Below are 14,655 nucleotides of genomic sequence, written 5' to 3'. Positions count from 1 at the left end.
TGTTAGGTGATGGCAATTCCGACAACCAGGGGTATTGAAAAAACCACCCAATCTTTTGGCTGAAGAGCTTAAAGTAATTGCAAAATAAGTAAGTTTGCCTTTTATTAACTGCTCTTACATCTTTGATAGCTATGGTTATCAGATCTAATCAATTTAAGATCTAATCAATTTAACATGAATTGTGAAATTTCAGCTCGAGTATAGTCAGTCGGCGATGTAGCGACAATAAGTAGTAAAGTGCTAGGAACTATGAAGTGGAAGTATGACTACTAAGAAAACGTTAACACGATGATTATTTAACTCGCATGAAGATTGTGAAAGAGATTCATGAACACAATGAAGTTTTGAGTTTTTATTCATACACTTGTTAGTTTATTTGGGTTATATGTTTGATCATTAGACTTAGATCGACACTTATTAGACATTTGGAATCTTTGAAAGTTTGATTGAACTTTTAATTGAAGTGATTATTTTATGATTTCTACGTTTTACAATTTTGTTTTCATTTTTTAATGTAAATAAATGATAATTGTAATTAATTAAAATTAATATGATAAACGTCAATGGCATTTAATTTGATGTGATTTTTGTGGCAAAAAATATGTGCCACTAAAAGCTCAAAAGTTTGTACTGGCAGATAAAAAAGTGCCACTAAAAGCCTAAAAACTTTGTGCGACACATTGAAAAAGTGCCACTAAAAGGCTTTAGCGTCAGCGCTTCTTGTGACACTTATTTTGTGTGCCGCCCATTCTTACAAAGTTCTTTAGTGGCACTTTCTTGTTTTTCCGTGGCACTTTTTGCATGCCACTAGATGGCATTTTTTTTGTAGTGCCTCATATATTTCGAAACATAAAACACATTCATTATTTATTTGACGTTGTGTTTTATCAACTGATTTCTTCATATTGTGTTATACTAGTTTTCACAATTAAACACATCCCTCACTCATAAAACACAATAGTGTCTAAAATACACAATATAAAACGCACGAGTGGAATACACAATATAAAACATGCAGACACTATATAAAACACACTAGTGTCTGAATTACTTGAATCTTAATTTTTTAGATATGTAGCAATATGGTACTCATATTAAAGATAAAAAAACGCTCATTATTATGATATAACTTTTTTTAAAAACAAATTATGTATAAAAAAGTTATTGACGTTTTAAAAAGATGGGGGAAATTACATGTGAGTTGCATGTGATTCCTAAATTTAAGGCATACGAAATTTACTTTTATGCCCTTAATTCAATAAATTAATCAATTTAATTAAAATAATTTTACAATTTTGCCATTCATTTAATCTTATGCATCGATTATCTAATCTAATGGCCATAATCGCTTCTTACACATTTTAGACAAAACACACTTTGTAGAGGAACCTCACCCTATATATATATATAGGACAAAGATCCGTTAGGAACCACCCTTTATTGCGAGAACTGCGAGAACTAATGTGAACACAACCAAATATGCCTAAAAATAACTAAAAAACACACAGAATTTTTTTTTAATATTTTTTATAAAAAAATCGCTACTTTTAGTAGCCAAAAAAGATTTTTTTTTTTAAATTTTGGGCTACTAAAAGTAGCGATTTTAACATAAAAAATATTATTTTTTTTAGATTTTTTTAGATTTTTTAGGTTTTTTGGGGGTTTAGTTTTTAGCATTTTAGCTTGGGGGGGGGGGGGGTTAGGTTTTTTGGGGGTTTTAGTTTTTAGCATTTAACTTGGGGGGTTAGGGTTTTTTTTTTTTTTTTTTTTTTTTTTTTTTTTTTTTTTTTGGGGGGGGGGTTTAGGTTTTTTTTGGGGGGTGGGGGGTGGGGGTTAGGTTTTTTTAGGGTTTTTTTTAGCTATTTTAGGTTGTGTTCACATTAGTTCTCGCGGTTCTCGCAATAAAGGTGGTTCTCGCATGAACATATATATATATATATATATATATATATATATAGTGGAGGGTTCAAATGAGAAGAAATTCTTTGTAAGAAGAAAAAAGAAGAAATTTCAACCAATAGAAATGTTTCATTAGACTTCATTTAATATTTGTACTTAATGTAACTATAAGGGTATATTAGTAAACTTACATACATCATTAATTGGTAGTTTCATCTTTAATAATTAACTATATTAAATTTGTAACTTATTTTTAAGATATATATTTTTCACAAAAAATAAAAATAAAATTTCATTTATAGTGTAGGATAAATACGAGGCGTGTAGGATAAATTACGAGTTGTGTAGGATAAATTTCAATATGTGTAGGATAAATTTCTAAATGTGTAGGATAACTTTTGATGTGTGTATGCAAAAATATTTAGTGTGGAGGATTATAGTCTTAATGACTAATTAATTAGTCAAACATATAATAAATGAGATGAGAAAAAAAACTATTTAATGTTTTACAATTATACCCTTTTATTCTTTTTCTTCTCAATAAAATTTTCTTCTCAAATGAACCTTCCCCTATATATATATATATATATATATATATATATATATATATATATATATATATATATATATATATATATATATATATATATATATATATATATATATAGGGAGCCGCTAAAATGAAAACCACCCCAGTTGTAAGAACCGTGAGAACCTCTATCCACCAATCATATTCAGCCAACAAAAGGGGTAATTTGGTCATTTACCCCATATGTCAAATCTCTCTTTCTCTCTCTCTCTCAGCATTTAATATCACCAGCATTTAATATCACCTCTCTCATCTATCTCTTGAATTTTAAATATCTTCAAATCTCTCCTTCACCCCAAAATCTCTCTCTCTCTAACAAAACCCACCGGCCGACTACCTCCACCCATTTGCCACCCCCGTCAGGATCCACCACCAGCCACCCCAAATTTCTTGATTTTGTCATGTTGGCTCAATCAGGGGGTCATTTTGAGTGTTGTTTCTTCACCCCCACTTTCTCGATTCCAAAGTAATCGCCGGCCACCCCCAACTGTGGTGGCGGCTCGTGATGCCGGTGGCCCCAAATAGAGGCGGAAGGCGGTGGTGGGGAACGCAGTGTTGCAGTTGCCCCTTCATTACCTGCAAATTCTGCGGGTTTACAGGCAAGAAATTCTTTGTAAGTGCAACCAGTCGTTGCAGCTTTCATTCTCTTAGGGAGTGAGGCCTGTTGCGGATCATGATCGTTATGATTGCCGCCTCCATTTATGCTGTTACTGCCGTTATCTTCCGGAATACGTTTACTAGGAATTAATTGTGGTTCGGCAGGTTTCTGAACAACAGCCACAATTTCTGGAATAGCATTGGCTATCCCTTGAGCAATAAAATGCTCAATATCTTGTCTAGTTATATATTGATCTTCCTGATTTTGCTCAGACTGATTTACTTCATTAACTGGTTCACTATTAGCGTTTTCCATCTGCTAATTAGTATTAATAGAAATTATTAGTGTCTAATTATTGATAACAAAATTACAGATAAACACATAGATCAGTATAACATGCAAGCATAGTCAAAATTGTCGATGCCTCGACTTCTGTTTTGTTTTATATATTATATCTGCTTCAATACACACTTTTTATCTTACAGTGTTTTATTGCCCATTTTACAGAATCAGTTTTACTATATTAGTTATAATACAAACAAACTTCTCCAAACCCTTCCTATCTTTTGGTTCACTGGCAGTTTCAGTAACGACGCTCCCTCTCGTCGTACTTCCAAGAAATCTGTTCCCCCATTTCCCGGATCCTATTCCCGGTGCCTATCAGTTCTTCACCAAACTGACGTAGTTCAGCTAAATTTTCATAGCTCATTGGCGGATTAGGGATAGGTTCTGGATCAAACTATGGGAGAAAACTATAGGGATTATTAACTATATTTTGGAATTGCCAGTCATTGGTCCACCATTCCTCCATTTGGCCTAATGGTCGGGTGTGAACTAGTGGGTCTGGAATAGCTGGTCCTAGGTTTATTGGGAATTGGGCTGTAGCAGGATAAGAGAAGAGATTATCGTTGATAGGCTCTAGAACATCACAATTATCCAGTAGGCGGTCTATTTCGTCCTGGAATGTGATTTCCTCAGACTGTTTAGAGCTTTCTCCGATCTCTATTCCTTTTTACTTTAGGTCTATCCCTATTTCTGCTGGCTTGGAACTTTCTCCGGTTTCTATTTCTTTTCCCTTGCTCACACTCACAGGGTTTTCTATTTTAGGGATTCTCCTAGGTTTCCTTCTGCGCACTTTTCGCCACCCTACATATCTTCTTTTCTTTTTAGGTTTTGCTTTTTCCAGCGGTGGAGCTTGGAATTCCAGAGGTTCCTCTATGTCAGCAATGTAACCAGTGAAGTTGTGGGAGACTTCAATTGGCACAGGATAGAGGTTGAGGTTCTGAAATGCTTCCGACATCTCATTCATGCTGTACGGCATATATGCAAAATGCACAAAATGCTAAGTTAAAACTTTGGAACAAAGCTTAACAAATAAACATTTTTATTGCACATCAATTTGTGCAACATAACAGCAAACAGAACACACTCAGATCTATTTATTTATTTACTGGGAAGTAAATATTTCTAGATTTAAAGTTTAAAGGTTTGCATTTTCTGCTACAGTAGCGAGCAGATACAGATTTGCCCATTTTTCATCTAAGTTATTTTCCCCTGGTGGATTACTGTTAATCAAATTCCTTCCTAATAATCAAATTCCTTTTCTCTGGTGTAAGTGGGTTTTCATAATTTGCCTTACGGACAAAGATTCCTTCCTCTAACTTGACGGAAGTTTTGGAGGAAGAGGTTCCCTGTTCTTTAGGTGTACTATCTAATTTGCGGTAGATAGCAGAAATCTTTTGTTTACCCATACTGTAATTTTAACAATTAATCAGTTAATAAGCATATATTCACAGAATGACAAATAAAATTTTCCTAATTAAAATAGTGAGCTTAATCAGTAAGCTTAAAACAGTGGCTCTGATACCACCTTTTCCTGTCACGGCCCCCGACCCGGTTTGACCCGTTTCAGGAGCCGCGGGACAGGAATCCCGTGGTATTTAATTTAGGCGACAACGGAAGTCTTTTTAAAACAGGATCTTTCAATAATTTAAACTGCTCGTTTTATAATTTAGGGATAAATTCCCGAAATTTACAATAATGTGATTTCTCAGGGAAATCTTTATTTTCAAAACATGTTCATTTATTTATTTACATTGAGCCACTTTTCTAGGCTGGGAGTGCTTAACGGCACTTTTCTTTGCTCATACCAGATCACCTGAAACATGTTTGAAAAAGGTTTTGTCAGCGGGGAAATACTGAGTGAATCATTCAGTTTACTGAAAACGACACATTTGTTATAATCTACAGTATTAAGGGGAATTACAATGTTTCTGATATCAAACCAACTACCCACAGTATTTGTCACTCGACCATCCATTGGCTAGCCCATTTGTCCAATGGTGTCTGTGACTGTGGTCAGATCACCCCTTGGCCACCCGTTTGTCCAAGTGTGACGGGAAATAAGTAATGTATACAAAACCCCACATACCGGCTGTAACTTGGTGATTACATAGACTTAATCACTGTAACTATAACTTTGAAAATAATTTGGAGTTTTGTAAAACAGTTGATAAAAAGAGAATGACTCACAAACTGTGAGAAAAGAGTTTATAAAAAGGGAATGACTCACATTGCAGATTTACGAGCAGAGTATAAGCTTTACTGATTAGCCTTTTAACCTAATTTAAATAACAATGCACACACAAACGAGATTAGTAACTAATTCAGCAGTTATATCAATTCACGAGATTAAACCCTCACAACTATTATCAAGCGCGATACTTAATAATTCAATGGATTCACAACGAATGACAGAGCATAGTCCGAATTCGAACAGCACTCAAACATTCAAGTTGAAATCACAATGAATAACAAAGTACAAGCTCAATTTGAGCAGCACTCGGACAATCGTTGGATAGTTATAATCGATCGGACGTTGAATCGTAATAGCGATCGAGTTATTACCCTGATTGCGGCAGCACCTCGTGATCGTGTGTGTGTGTGGTGAACTGATTTCAGGATATCTCAACGTTCACAGAAGGTTTGTGCAACGTTTTAACACCTCTGTTCTAATGCCAAGGTCAGCTATTATAGCAATTTTTGGGGCTCCCTTACGGACCGTAAGCCTGACCCTTTACGGTCCGTAAGCTAAGCAGTCTAATTCATAGGCTGCCTAGCTCGGGACTAGCCTTGGTGACTCAAGAATTCAGCCAATTAGAACAAAGCAACGTTTGAATTTAGATAATTATCAACTAGGGTTTGCCCCCCTCGAGTTTTAAGGGCCCTGATCCTGATTCCGATCATTCTGAAAATTTTAGGGTTATTACTTGGGTGTCTCAATTAGGGTTTTCTTATTGACTAATTATCGTCCTAATTATTGATTTTAGTGGCAGTTGTTACACCGAGCCTCGTTGTATGATCTCTAACACCTTTGGAAGTATGTAGATTGCATGAAAGTGATTGAATGATGGTGGTGGTGGTTGTGTTTGGGGTCGGCCGAACACAAGGAAGAGAGGAGGAAAGAAGTTTGTTTTTTATGTTGTGGAGAGAATGAGATGCCATAACCCTTGTGCTTTCTTATAACCCATCCACACCCTTTATCCCTTGTGCAATATGCTTCTAAATCCCCAACACAATCCAATTAAATAATCAAACAAATCCATGGGTGGGGACACCCATGGTAACCTTCCCAGGGGGGGGGGGTATGGGGTTGGTTTTCAATGGGTGGTTACAAATCTAGTTAGAAATCAAGTGCTAAGTTAGTGGTTTATGGTGTGTTATTAATTATATAGTGTGTTAGGGTGTTCGGGGACCCTAACTAGCTCAGAAAAATAAAAACAATGTGTTGGACAATATTTTTGCGTTCCGGGTAATGTCTGGTTATTCGGTTTGATACCGTTCTGTTAAAGTGCTTAATTAATCCGTAAGGTGTCTTTTATAATACTTTTTGTGACACTTTTAATTCCCAACACTTTGGAAAGTATCTAGGGCCATTTTGTCAACTTTTTGCATATTACTAGTATAGTTAAGCGCCGAATTTTGTTATTTAGTGCAGAATTCTGCATTTAAAATGTGTTTTAGGCACTTCCCGGCACTATAACTATCACCTAGTGACGCAGTTTTATGGTCCTCATTTCCCTATACTCCCTACCAGTGTAGTATTCTATCTCTGGCTCATACTGGCCTTAAAAACATTGTCTGTCTAGGTGCTGGCATTGTCAGCATGTTTTCTGGGTTATCCGCTCGGTGTGCTAACTGTGCTTTGTGCATCAAGTTTGTCACTAAAGTTTGTGTGTAATAAATGGAGTGACAGTATGAATGTGATGCATGTGTATGTATGTATCAGAAATCAGAAAGCAGTTAAATCCACAGTTGTAATTAAGCACAGTCATTAAGCATAAATCATTATTAATTAAACGTACGGATACATGCAAATTTGACAGTTGTCACATGAGATAAAGCCCCTAGGGGCTTTATCACACCACGTCAGATCCACGTCAGCCCGGGGGCTTTATCACGCCATCCTTAAATGGAAGTTGAAAGAATTATATGAATTCACACAATTGTTGGCGCTATTTTATTCAAGAGCTTTTGCTTTTCAATTTTTGATGTGGTATTCTTTAATAACGACTAACACATAAACCATCCCATTGTTGAAAAACAAATACCATCCATCAATAATCAATCTTTTTATATATTGAGTTATTGGATTTTATCATCTTTAACTAACACTTTGACGTTCGACACATTCAACATAACACTTAGTCTATTATGGCACCATTCTATTAACTGAGCACTAACTCAGTTAGTGTTTTTGCCTACGTATGACCACCTTTCCTACATGGCTTGATGAGGTGGATTAAAAACTAGTTTCTTTTTATAAAACCCTAACCCCCCCCTCATTTCATCACCCCCTCTCTCTCTAACACTCTCCTTCTGTCATCACCTCCACCAACCACTAGCCGCCACCACCATCTCCACCACCAGTCGCATATTGTAGGCATCGAATGGTTCAAACGAGTGTCAAGGATGGTTCAAACGGATGGTTCAGTCGGTCGAGTGTCAAGGATCTTCAAGTGAGTCCTGCAACGGATGGTTCAAATGGCGTTGTAGGCATCGGTAAGTGGATCTGGAAGCTGATTTGGAACAAAGTCGCCAGAGCTTGGGTGGAGAAGGGGGCAAAGATTGGCAAAGTGCATCCAGGATCTGGTTGTTTTATCAATTTGGGCAATCAGGTCTGGTTGTTTTTTCAAATGTTAAGCTCGGGAAGTTGTTGATGGAAAGAGGGATGATTGCGCCGGTGAACGAGGCGGTGGTTGCTCCGGCGTTGAGATTGTGTAGTATCATGAAATGATGCACAAGTGCTTTAATGGGATCAAATAAGACACCTCATCATGCCGGGCTAGAACAGGAGTGCCACATATGACAAAAACATAATTGAGTTAGTGATAAGTTAACGACGTGGTGACACAACACACTAAATTTTAAGTTGAGGGTGGTGGGTGTGAAAGTGATAGTTGAGGGTGACAGCGGCCAATAGCCGATAATTAGGACTGATAAAATCTAATAAGCCTTGTATATTTATGAAAAACAACGTTATGTAATGTGATGCTTTTATAATTATTAAAGATTATGCGTTTGAACATTTATTAGAAAATGAGCTTAGGATACACCACAGGTATATGTATGGCCATGATTGGAGAAAACATAGTTATACTCAATGTTATTATTGTTCAATAACATTTAAAGAAAAAAACATTTAGTAAAATAAAATTTATATTCCAATATCACCGTAACATAAACACTCATAACTAGCCATTCATTTCATCACCAATTCAAACATTCAAGAAACTTACATAAAACGATCAAGAAATAACCATGATTCAATGTACTCAATTCTACTATGCAACATCACACGTTAACTTGTGATTGAAACATCAAGGACTAGCCTCAGTTGTGTGGACTTGCATGATAAAATCCTTAGGCCGAAAACAATACAACTCGTCATTAGCCTAAGAAAACCTTAGTGTGTCATCAAGAATGGCTCTGATCTTCAAATCTTCACTGCATTGATCGTATTCTTCAAGGACATACGCAAGATCCTCATCCGACCAGACATGAACTAATGAGTCAAGATCATCATGCGGCAACTTACACCTCAAACGCATAGACGGTCCACACACATCCCATAACTTTACGACAAGCTCCGTGTAAGTAATACCACGGTCCATCTTCATAATCCCATTCGTGCCGCCTTCGTATCGTAGTTTGCCACCGTTCTTACTGGGTGTGATCGTCCCGCCATAACCATAGTGGAATTTGATCTTCTTGTTGGAACTTGATAATGTTGTCATGGATGTTTAATCGTATGAAAAATTTTGGAGAATAATCACTCGTCTCTTTTGTGCGGGGGTTAATGTGCATGCACAACTTATATATATTGAGTTGAAAACTATCCTAAACCTTTCCGGATAGATCGATGTTATACTTAATAGGTTTTACATAATCTGATGCTTGATTTACAAGGAATCTAATTGTTTAAATAAAATAATATTTATATTTCATACCTGTCATTTAAATTTTAAGATTACCCTAAGAAGTAGCTTATGGATTTTAATGGAACATAATATAAATTATTTTACCATAGCAAAATAAGGGGACTAAACATTGCTACATACACTTTTCCAAATTTTTAAAAACAAATGAGGGGATATTGATAGTATAGAATACGTACCGTTTTATTATTTATTTTTACTTGAGTTTTGATTTTAAATTTGTTGAAGTTATGCATGTTTTAAATTATATCCACAACAATTTTAATTTCACAAATGACATTTTCTATTTGCCTGTAAATCTACATTTGTTATTGCACAATATGTTCCTGTAAGATTAAATATATTTATTTGATATTTAATCTATAGCCATCATAATCATTTACATTATAGAGATCAAAATATATAATAACCTATTAAATAATTAGTTGGTAATTGTTGATGGACCATATTACCCTTATTAACTAATTAGGGTTTCCTCCTAGGTGCTTATATAAGGAGACTTATGTGGAGGTTAAGGGGTTACTCAGTTTCACAATCAGACACCCTATTAGCCATAACATCATAATGTTCGACCTCCCTCTCCTACAGCCGATACCCTTTTCGGTTTTCTTAGCCACCATCATTAGATTGCACCCTAAGGAGGAATCAGACCAAACTGACAACTATGTCAAACACTATTGCTGCATCTAAATCTGGATTCTCTGCTGGCCTGTGCTGATGCAATCAAAGGTATGTTTTCATGTTTTCCATTATGCCTAAAACAGAACTGACCAACATGTGGTATCAGAGCATATGTTGATTAGTCAGTTCTGTTTTTTCGTATCCATTAATTCTGGGATTGAAATCCGGAAAACAGAAATTTTAAAAGCCTAATATAATCAATCAGCATGGTTTCGAGTCCCTCATGAAGTCATCGATATCACTGTTTCGGAAATTTAATTGGTTTATTACATTACTCGAGACCAATATGGTTAAAGTTCATGTCCGAAATCTGTTTAGAAGCCTTAATTTTCAGATTTCGGGTTCCAGAATTATTATTTTATTTTTTAGGGTTCATCATGTGTTCTTAGAAAATTCGAAAATTCCTTTATGTTTTGGAATGTAATTAGGATTATTGAGTGTTTTTCCTGTTTTGATCCAATTTTGTCATCTAAGTTTATTCGAAAACTGTTAATTGATAATCAGATAAGATTTTCGAAATATTTTGACAAAATTAGATCATCATTAAAACAGGAAAACATATCTCAAAATCCCTTAGAATTCGATTTTTCAGTTATTATCACTAACAGCTGTAACGGGAAGTTTCGAGATCCCTTTAACGAGCCGAGACCAAGATCTCGACTCGAGACCATAAGGTCTCTACTCGAAATCATAAGTGTTCTCAAATCTTCATAACTCGAGACAACGATTTCGACTCGAGACCACAGGGTCTCGACTCGAGACCACTGAGGTTTCGACTAAGGGCTTAAATTTGTACAACTCGAGACAAAGGTCTCGACTCGAGACCATAAGGTCATAACTCGAGACCATAAGGTTGCGACTCGAGACCATAAAGATCACAACTCGAGACCGTGGTTGCGACTCGAGACCTCATCATGACTCGAGATCTCATAAGATATAGTAGTCGAGACCATGGTTTCGACTCGAGACAACAAGGTTACGACTCGAGACCTCATAACTGACTCGAGATCTCATAACTCAGTCGAGACTTGACTCGAAACCTCATTATTTTGGGCTGTTTAATGTGAACTAAGATTTAGCTCGGGGCTCCGCCCCGAACCCCGTGCACCCCCCAGCGAACTCACCGCGGAGTTCGATCCGCGCTAACGGGTGGTTTGCTATTAAACAATTGGTTTTGTAATCACTTAGTTAATTAATGAGGATCAAATAATGTTTTACAAAACCAAAATGGCTTTACTTGAATGAGTTTTTGATATATCATTTCTGGCCAAAGCTGACTTGATACATCTACTTATCGTTCAAGTATTACGAAAGCTATGTTAAGTATGCATCATAAGCATGAATGTTTTAATATCTGGCCAAAGCTGATTTAATTCATTCATAGATGGCATACTTAACAAGTGCATAACTAAAGTGATTGTCTCAATTTCTGGCCAAAGCTGATTTGTTACAACCACTTTGCACATATGCTTAAATGATTACACTTCTGGCCAAAGCTGTTTTGTCTTCGTTTAAGTAGAACTTTAAGTAGTCTATTATTTTGATGTTAGTAATAGACATATCACAACCTCTTCACATAATGATCCTTATATTAATGATCCTCAATTAATTTTTGTGATCATTTTGTCTGCCCTATACTTAGTACCCATATTTTTTACTCACTATAATTTTCTTCTATAAAGCAATATCTCATCCACTCTAATTCCTAAGCCTAAAATGTTTTGCTTTATTTAAAGTTTTTATAAAAATTAGCTCTTAAATTAAATCCTTGATTATCTCTTAAGACACGATAACCTTATTGCTCTCTTCTGATAAGGCACTACAGAAGAAAAGTAGAGCATGATGATTAGGATAAATCGAACATGATGTCTCTTATGATAATCAAGAACTCTCTAACATAATTGCTATCACTAAAGTTATTCCAGATTAAGTTTTTCCTAAGACTAATCTATAATTGTGGAATAATCACTAGAACTCCTAAGGTGCATGTCTTCATTTAAAATTATAAATTATAAGGTTAAGTGGTATATGTGAATATATTATAATGTACAATACCATGACCCATAAAGTTAAGGGCTTACGCATGGAAATAAGTACATTTTCCAGTACATTACATACTAAGTTTTCATTTGTACAATTTGATGCATTATAAATCAGCTATAACACTCAAAAGTACCAAAGTATAACGAGTGTGTTGATAAGCAACATATGTACATAGAAATAAATGTTTGAAACTGGAAAATAAGATGTTATTCACCTTACAACCACTAAAACCTTAAGAGAGGATTGTTCTAAGGTCCATAGACAAATTACAAGTGCTAATCCCAACGTTAAGGTTCTTCAAGGGAAAATCTCACTGCATAATTATGTCATTAGACTAGGCATAAGCAACGAAACTATCCATTATTCTAAAGAACAGTTGGATAAATTAGTTAGATGGTAACTTACTAATGATATTTAAGTCTGATAATTCTTTAATATTCCAATTAACACATGATTAGTTGACTCTAGTTCCATACGTTTCTTACCAGAATTCGACAAATAACTAACATGAGAGTTAGTGACAAAACTAATTGTTAAGGCTATAAGAACCATAATAAGTAGTCTTCTAACAACGCTTTTCGATACTTTATATATTCTGAAGATTAATCAGAATATAGTATCATAATTAAGCAATGTTATGAAGGTTGTGAGGTTTGCATGGTCATCATAAAGTCATACTTATCTTAAACTCTCCTCTTATTTGTTCTAAATATCTGGATAGAAACATTACTAACATGATACTAGATGATACCTTACTTTTTCACAACTTTTGTCATCATGCTAATGAGAATTTGACAAAAGGTAAATGAGACTTATAAATTTCATCCATTAGAACCAAAATTCATGAGAAATCATGACATAGTTAATGAGGATGATTTTTTCATCTAATCTCATTTTAAGTGATTTTAAATCATGACGTTAAAGCCCTAAAATATGACTTGGCTTAAGGAATAAGCATGGGTCCATCATAAGTCATTCATTGACATTCGTGGAACTTATTCCAAATGGAATATTCAGACATAATTCATTTATCATTTAACAGACTATCAACTTGTATCTAAATTTTGTCACATATGGCCCACTGTCTTAGAAGAAATTTATTCATACATATACTTTATAAGATTTCTATTAAATATGTCCCTAAGTTCCTTATGACATCTGGACGTTAAAGAAATCAAATAAAGTCTAACATATATGTGATAGGTTCCCACATCACGTAGCTCATTGAAACTTTTCTTGTAGCATTCTAGAGATATTAAAGATCAGTGGGAGCATTAAGTGTCTTAATAATAACTTGCAATAGTTGCAAGAGGTGGGGGAGTGAAAATTTTTAAATTTACACCTCTTGTACAAGACATCGCTCCATCACGACACTGTTCTATCAAACCTTATCTCCTTAAATCTAATGCTACTCTTACAAAAGTTTCATTGTTGCTTAATTGTGGGCACACTTAGATTTCTTACCTAAACTAACATAATCCTCAACAAGAGAAATCACAACGACTAACGTCATGAACTTGTTTCTCTATTAGAATTTGTTGGTCGTTACATATTGACCCTACGCATGCTGAGTTCCTAAAGATTTCTAAGCTCGGTGGGAGCAGTCAAAGTCCTTATCATGATTTGCAAGGAATACAAGAGGCGGGGGGAAGAGTGTCATTAAATTTCACTCCGAATTTAACTCCGATTACACCTCTTGTATACCATACTGCACCAACTCTTACAAACTTAGAATCCTTAAAATGATAGCAACCTAACCAAGAGCTAATCCATAAAACTGAAACTTCTAATGAACCCAATAATCAACTTAGGAGGTCATCTAGGTTTAAAAGCCTACTAACTTTGATGATTACATAACCTCCCTAATTGAAGTTGAAATGGATTTTGGAAATGTTTAATGATCCTATCTCTTAAAATCAAGCCATTAGCGTAAATCAATCATCTGAATGGAATAAAACAGTTTTCTAGTAAAACTGATTTTATGTGTTCGTGTAACGTGTTTGGGATTTGACTGAATTACCTAAGAGTGTTCATAACTAAACCAAATCCTGAAATAAGCGTTAAGACACGAAGAGGCATGATTGATTGTCAAAGGTTGTACTTAGGAAGAGACAAATTATCAAAGATTTCGTTGAGGATCATCACTGTTCTAGTAGCTTATAATAGTTTTAAGCTACATTAGATGAACATTAAAACGATTTTCCCTAACAAATGGCTGACACATTTACATGTTCATTAGATAACAACCTAAAGTTTCAAACTGAAGGTTAAAGAACACTTTATTTGTAAGCCAATAATATCCATGTATGGGTTAATGCAAACATCATAATGTGATGAAAAGCTAACGT

The 14,655-nt window shown here is 35.1% G+C and overlaps 1 protein-coding gene across 1 annotated transcript; it reads right to left on the bottom strand.

The window, feature by feature from the left end:
• Nucleotides 1-9,040: 9,040 nt before the first annotated feature.
• Nucleotides 9,041-9,382, bottom strand: LOC110901171. The gene has a single exon (XM_022148016.1). The coding sequence runs from the start codon at nt 9,380-9,382 to the stop codon at nt 9,041-9,043; it is 342 nt and encodes a 113-aa protein (XP_022003708.1).
• Nucleotides 9,383-14,655: the final 5,273 nt, after the last annotated feature.

The sequence above is a fragment of the Helianthus annuus genome, chromosome 3, assembly GCF_002127325.2.
Source record: "Helianthus annuus cultivar XRQ/B chromosome 3, HanXRQr2.0-SUNRISE, whole genome shotgun sequence".
In the NCBI taxonomy this organism is placed as follows: Eukaryota; Viridiplantae; Streptophyta; class Magnoliopsida; order Asterales; family Asteraceae; genus Helianthus; species Helianthus annuus.
Note: the sequence above shows the minus strand (reverse complement) of the source record. Positions and strands in the feature narration are given on the sequence as shown.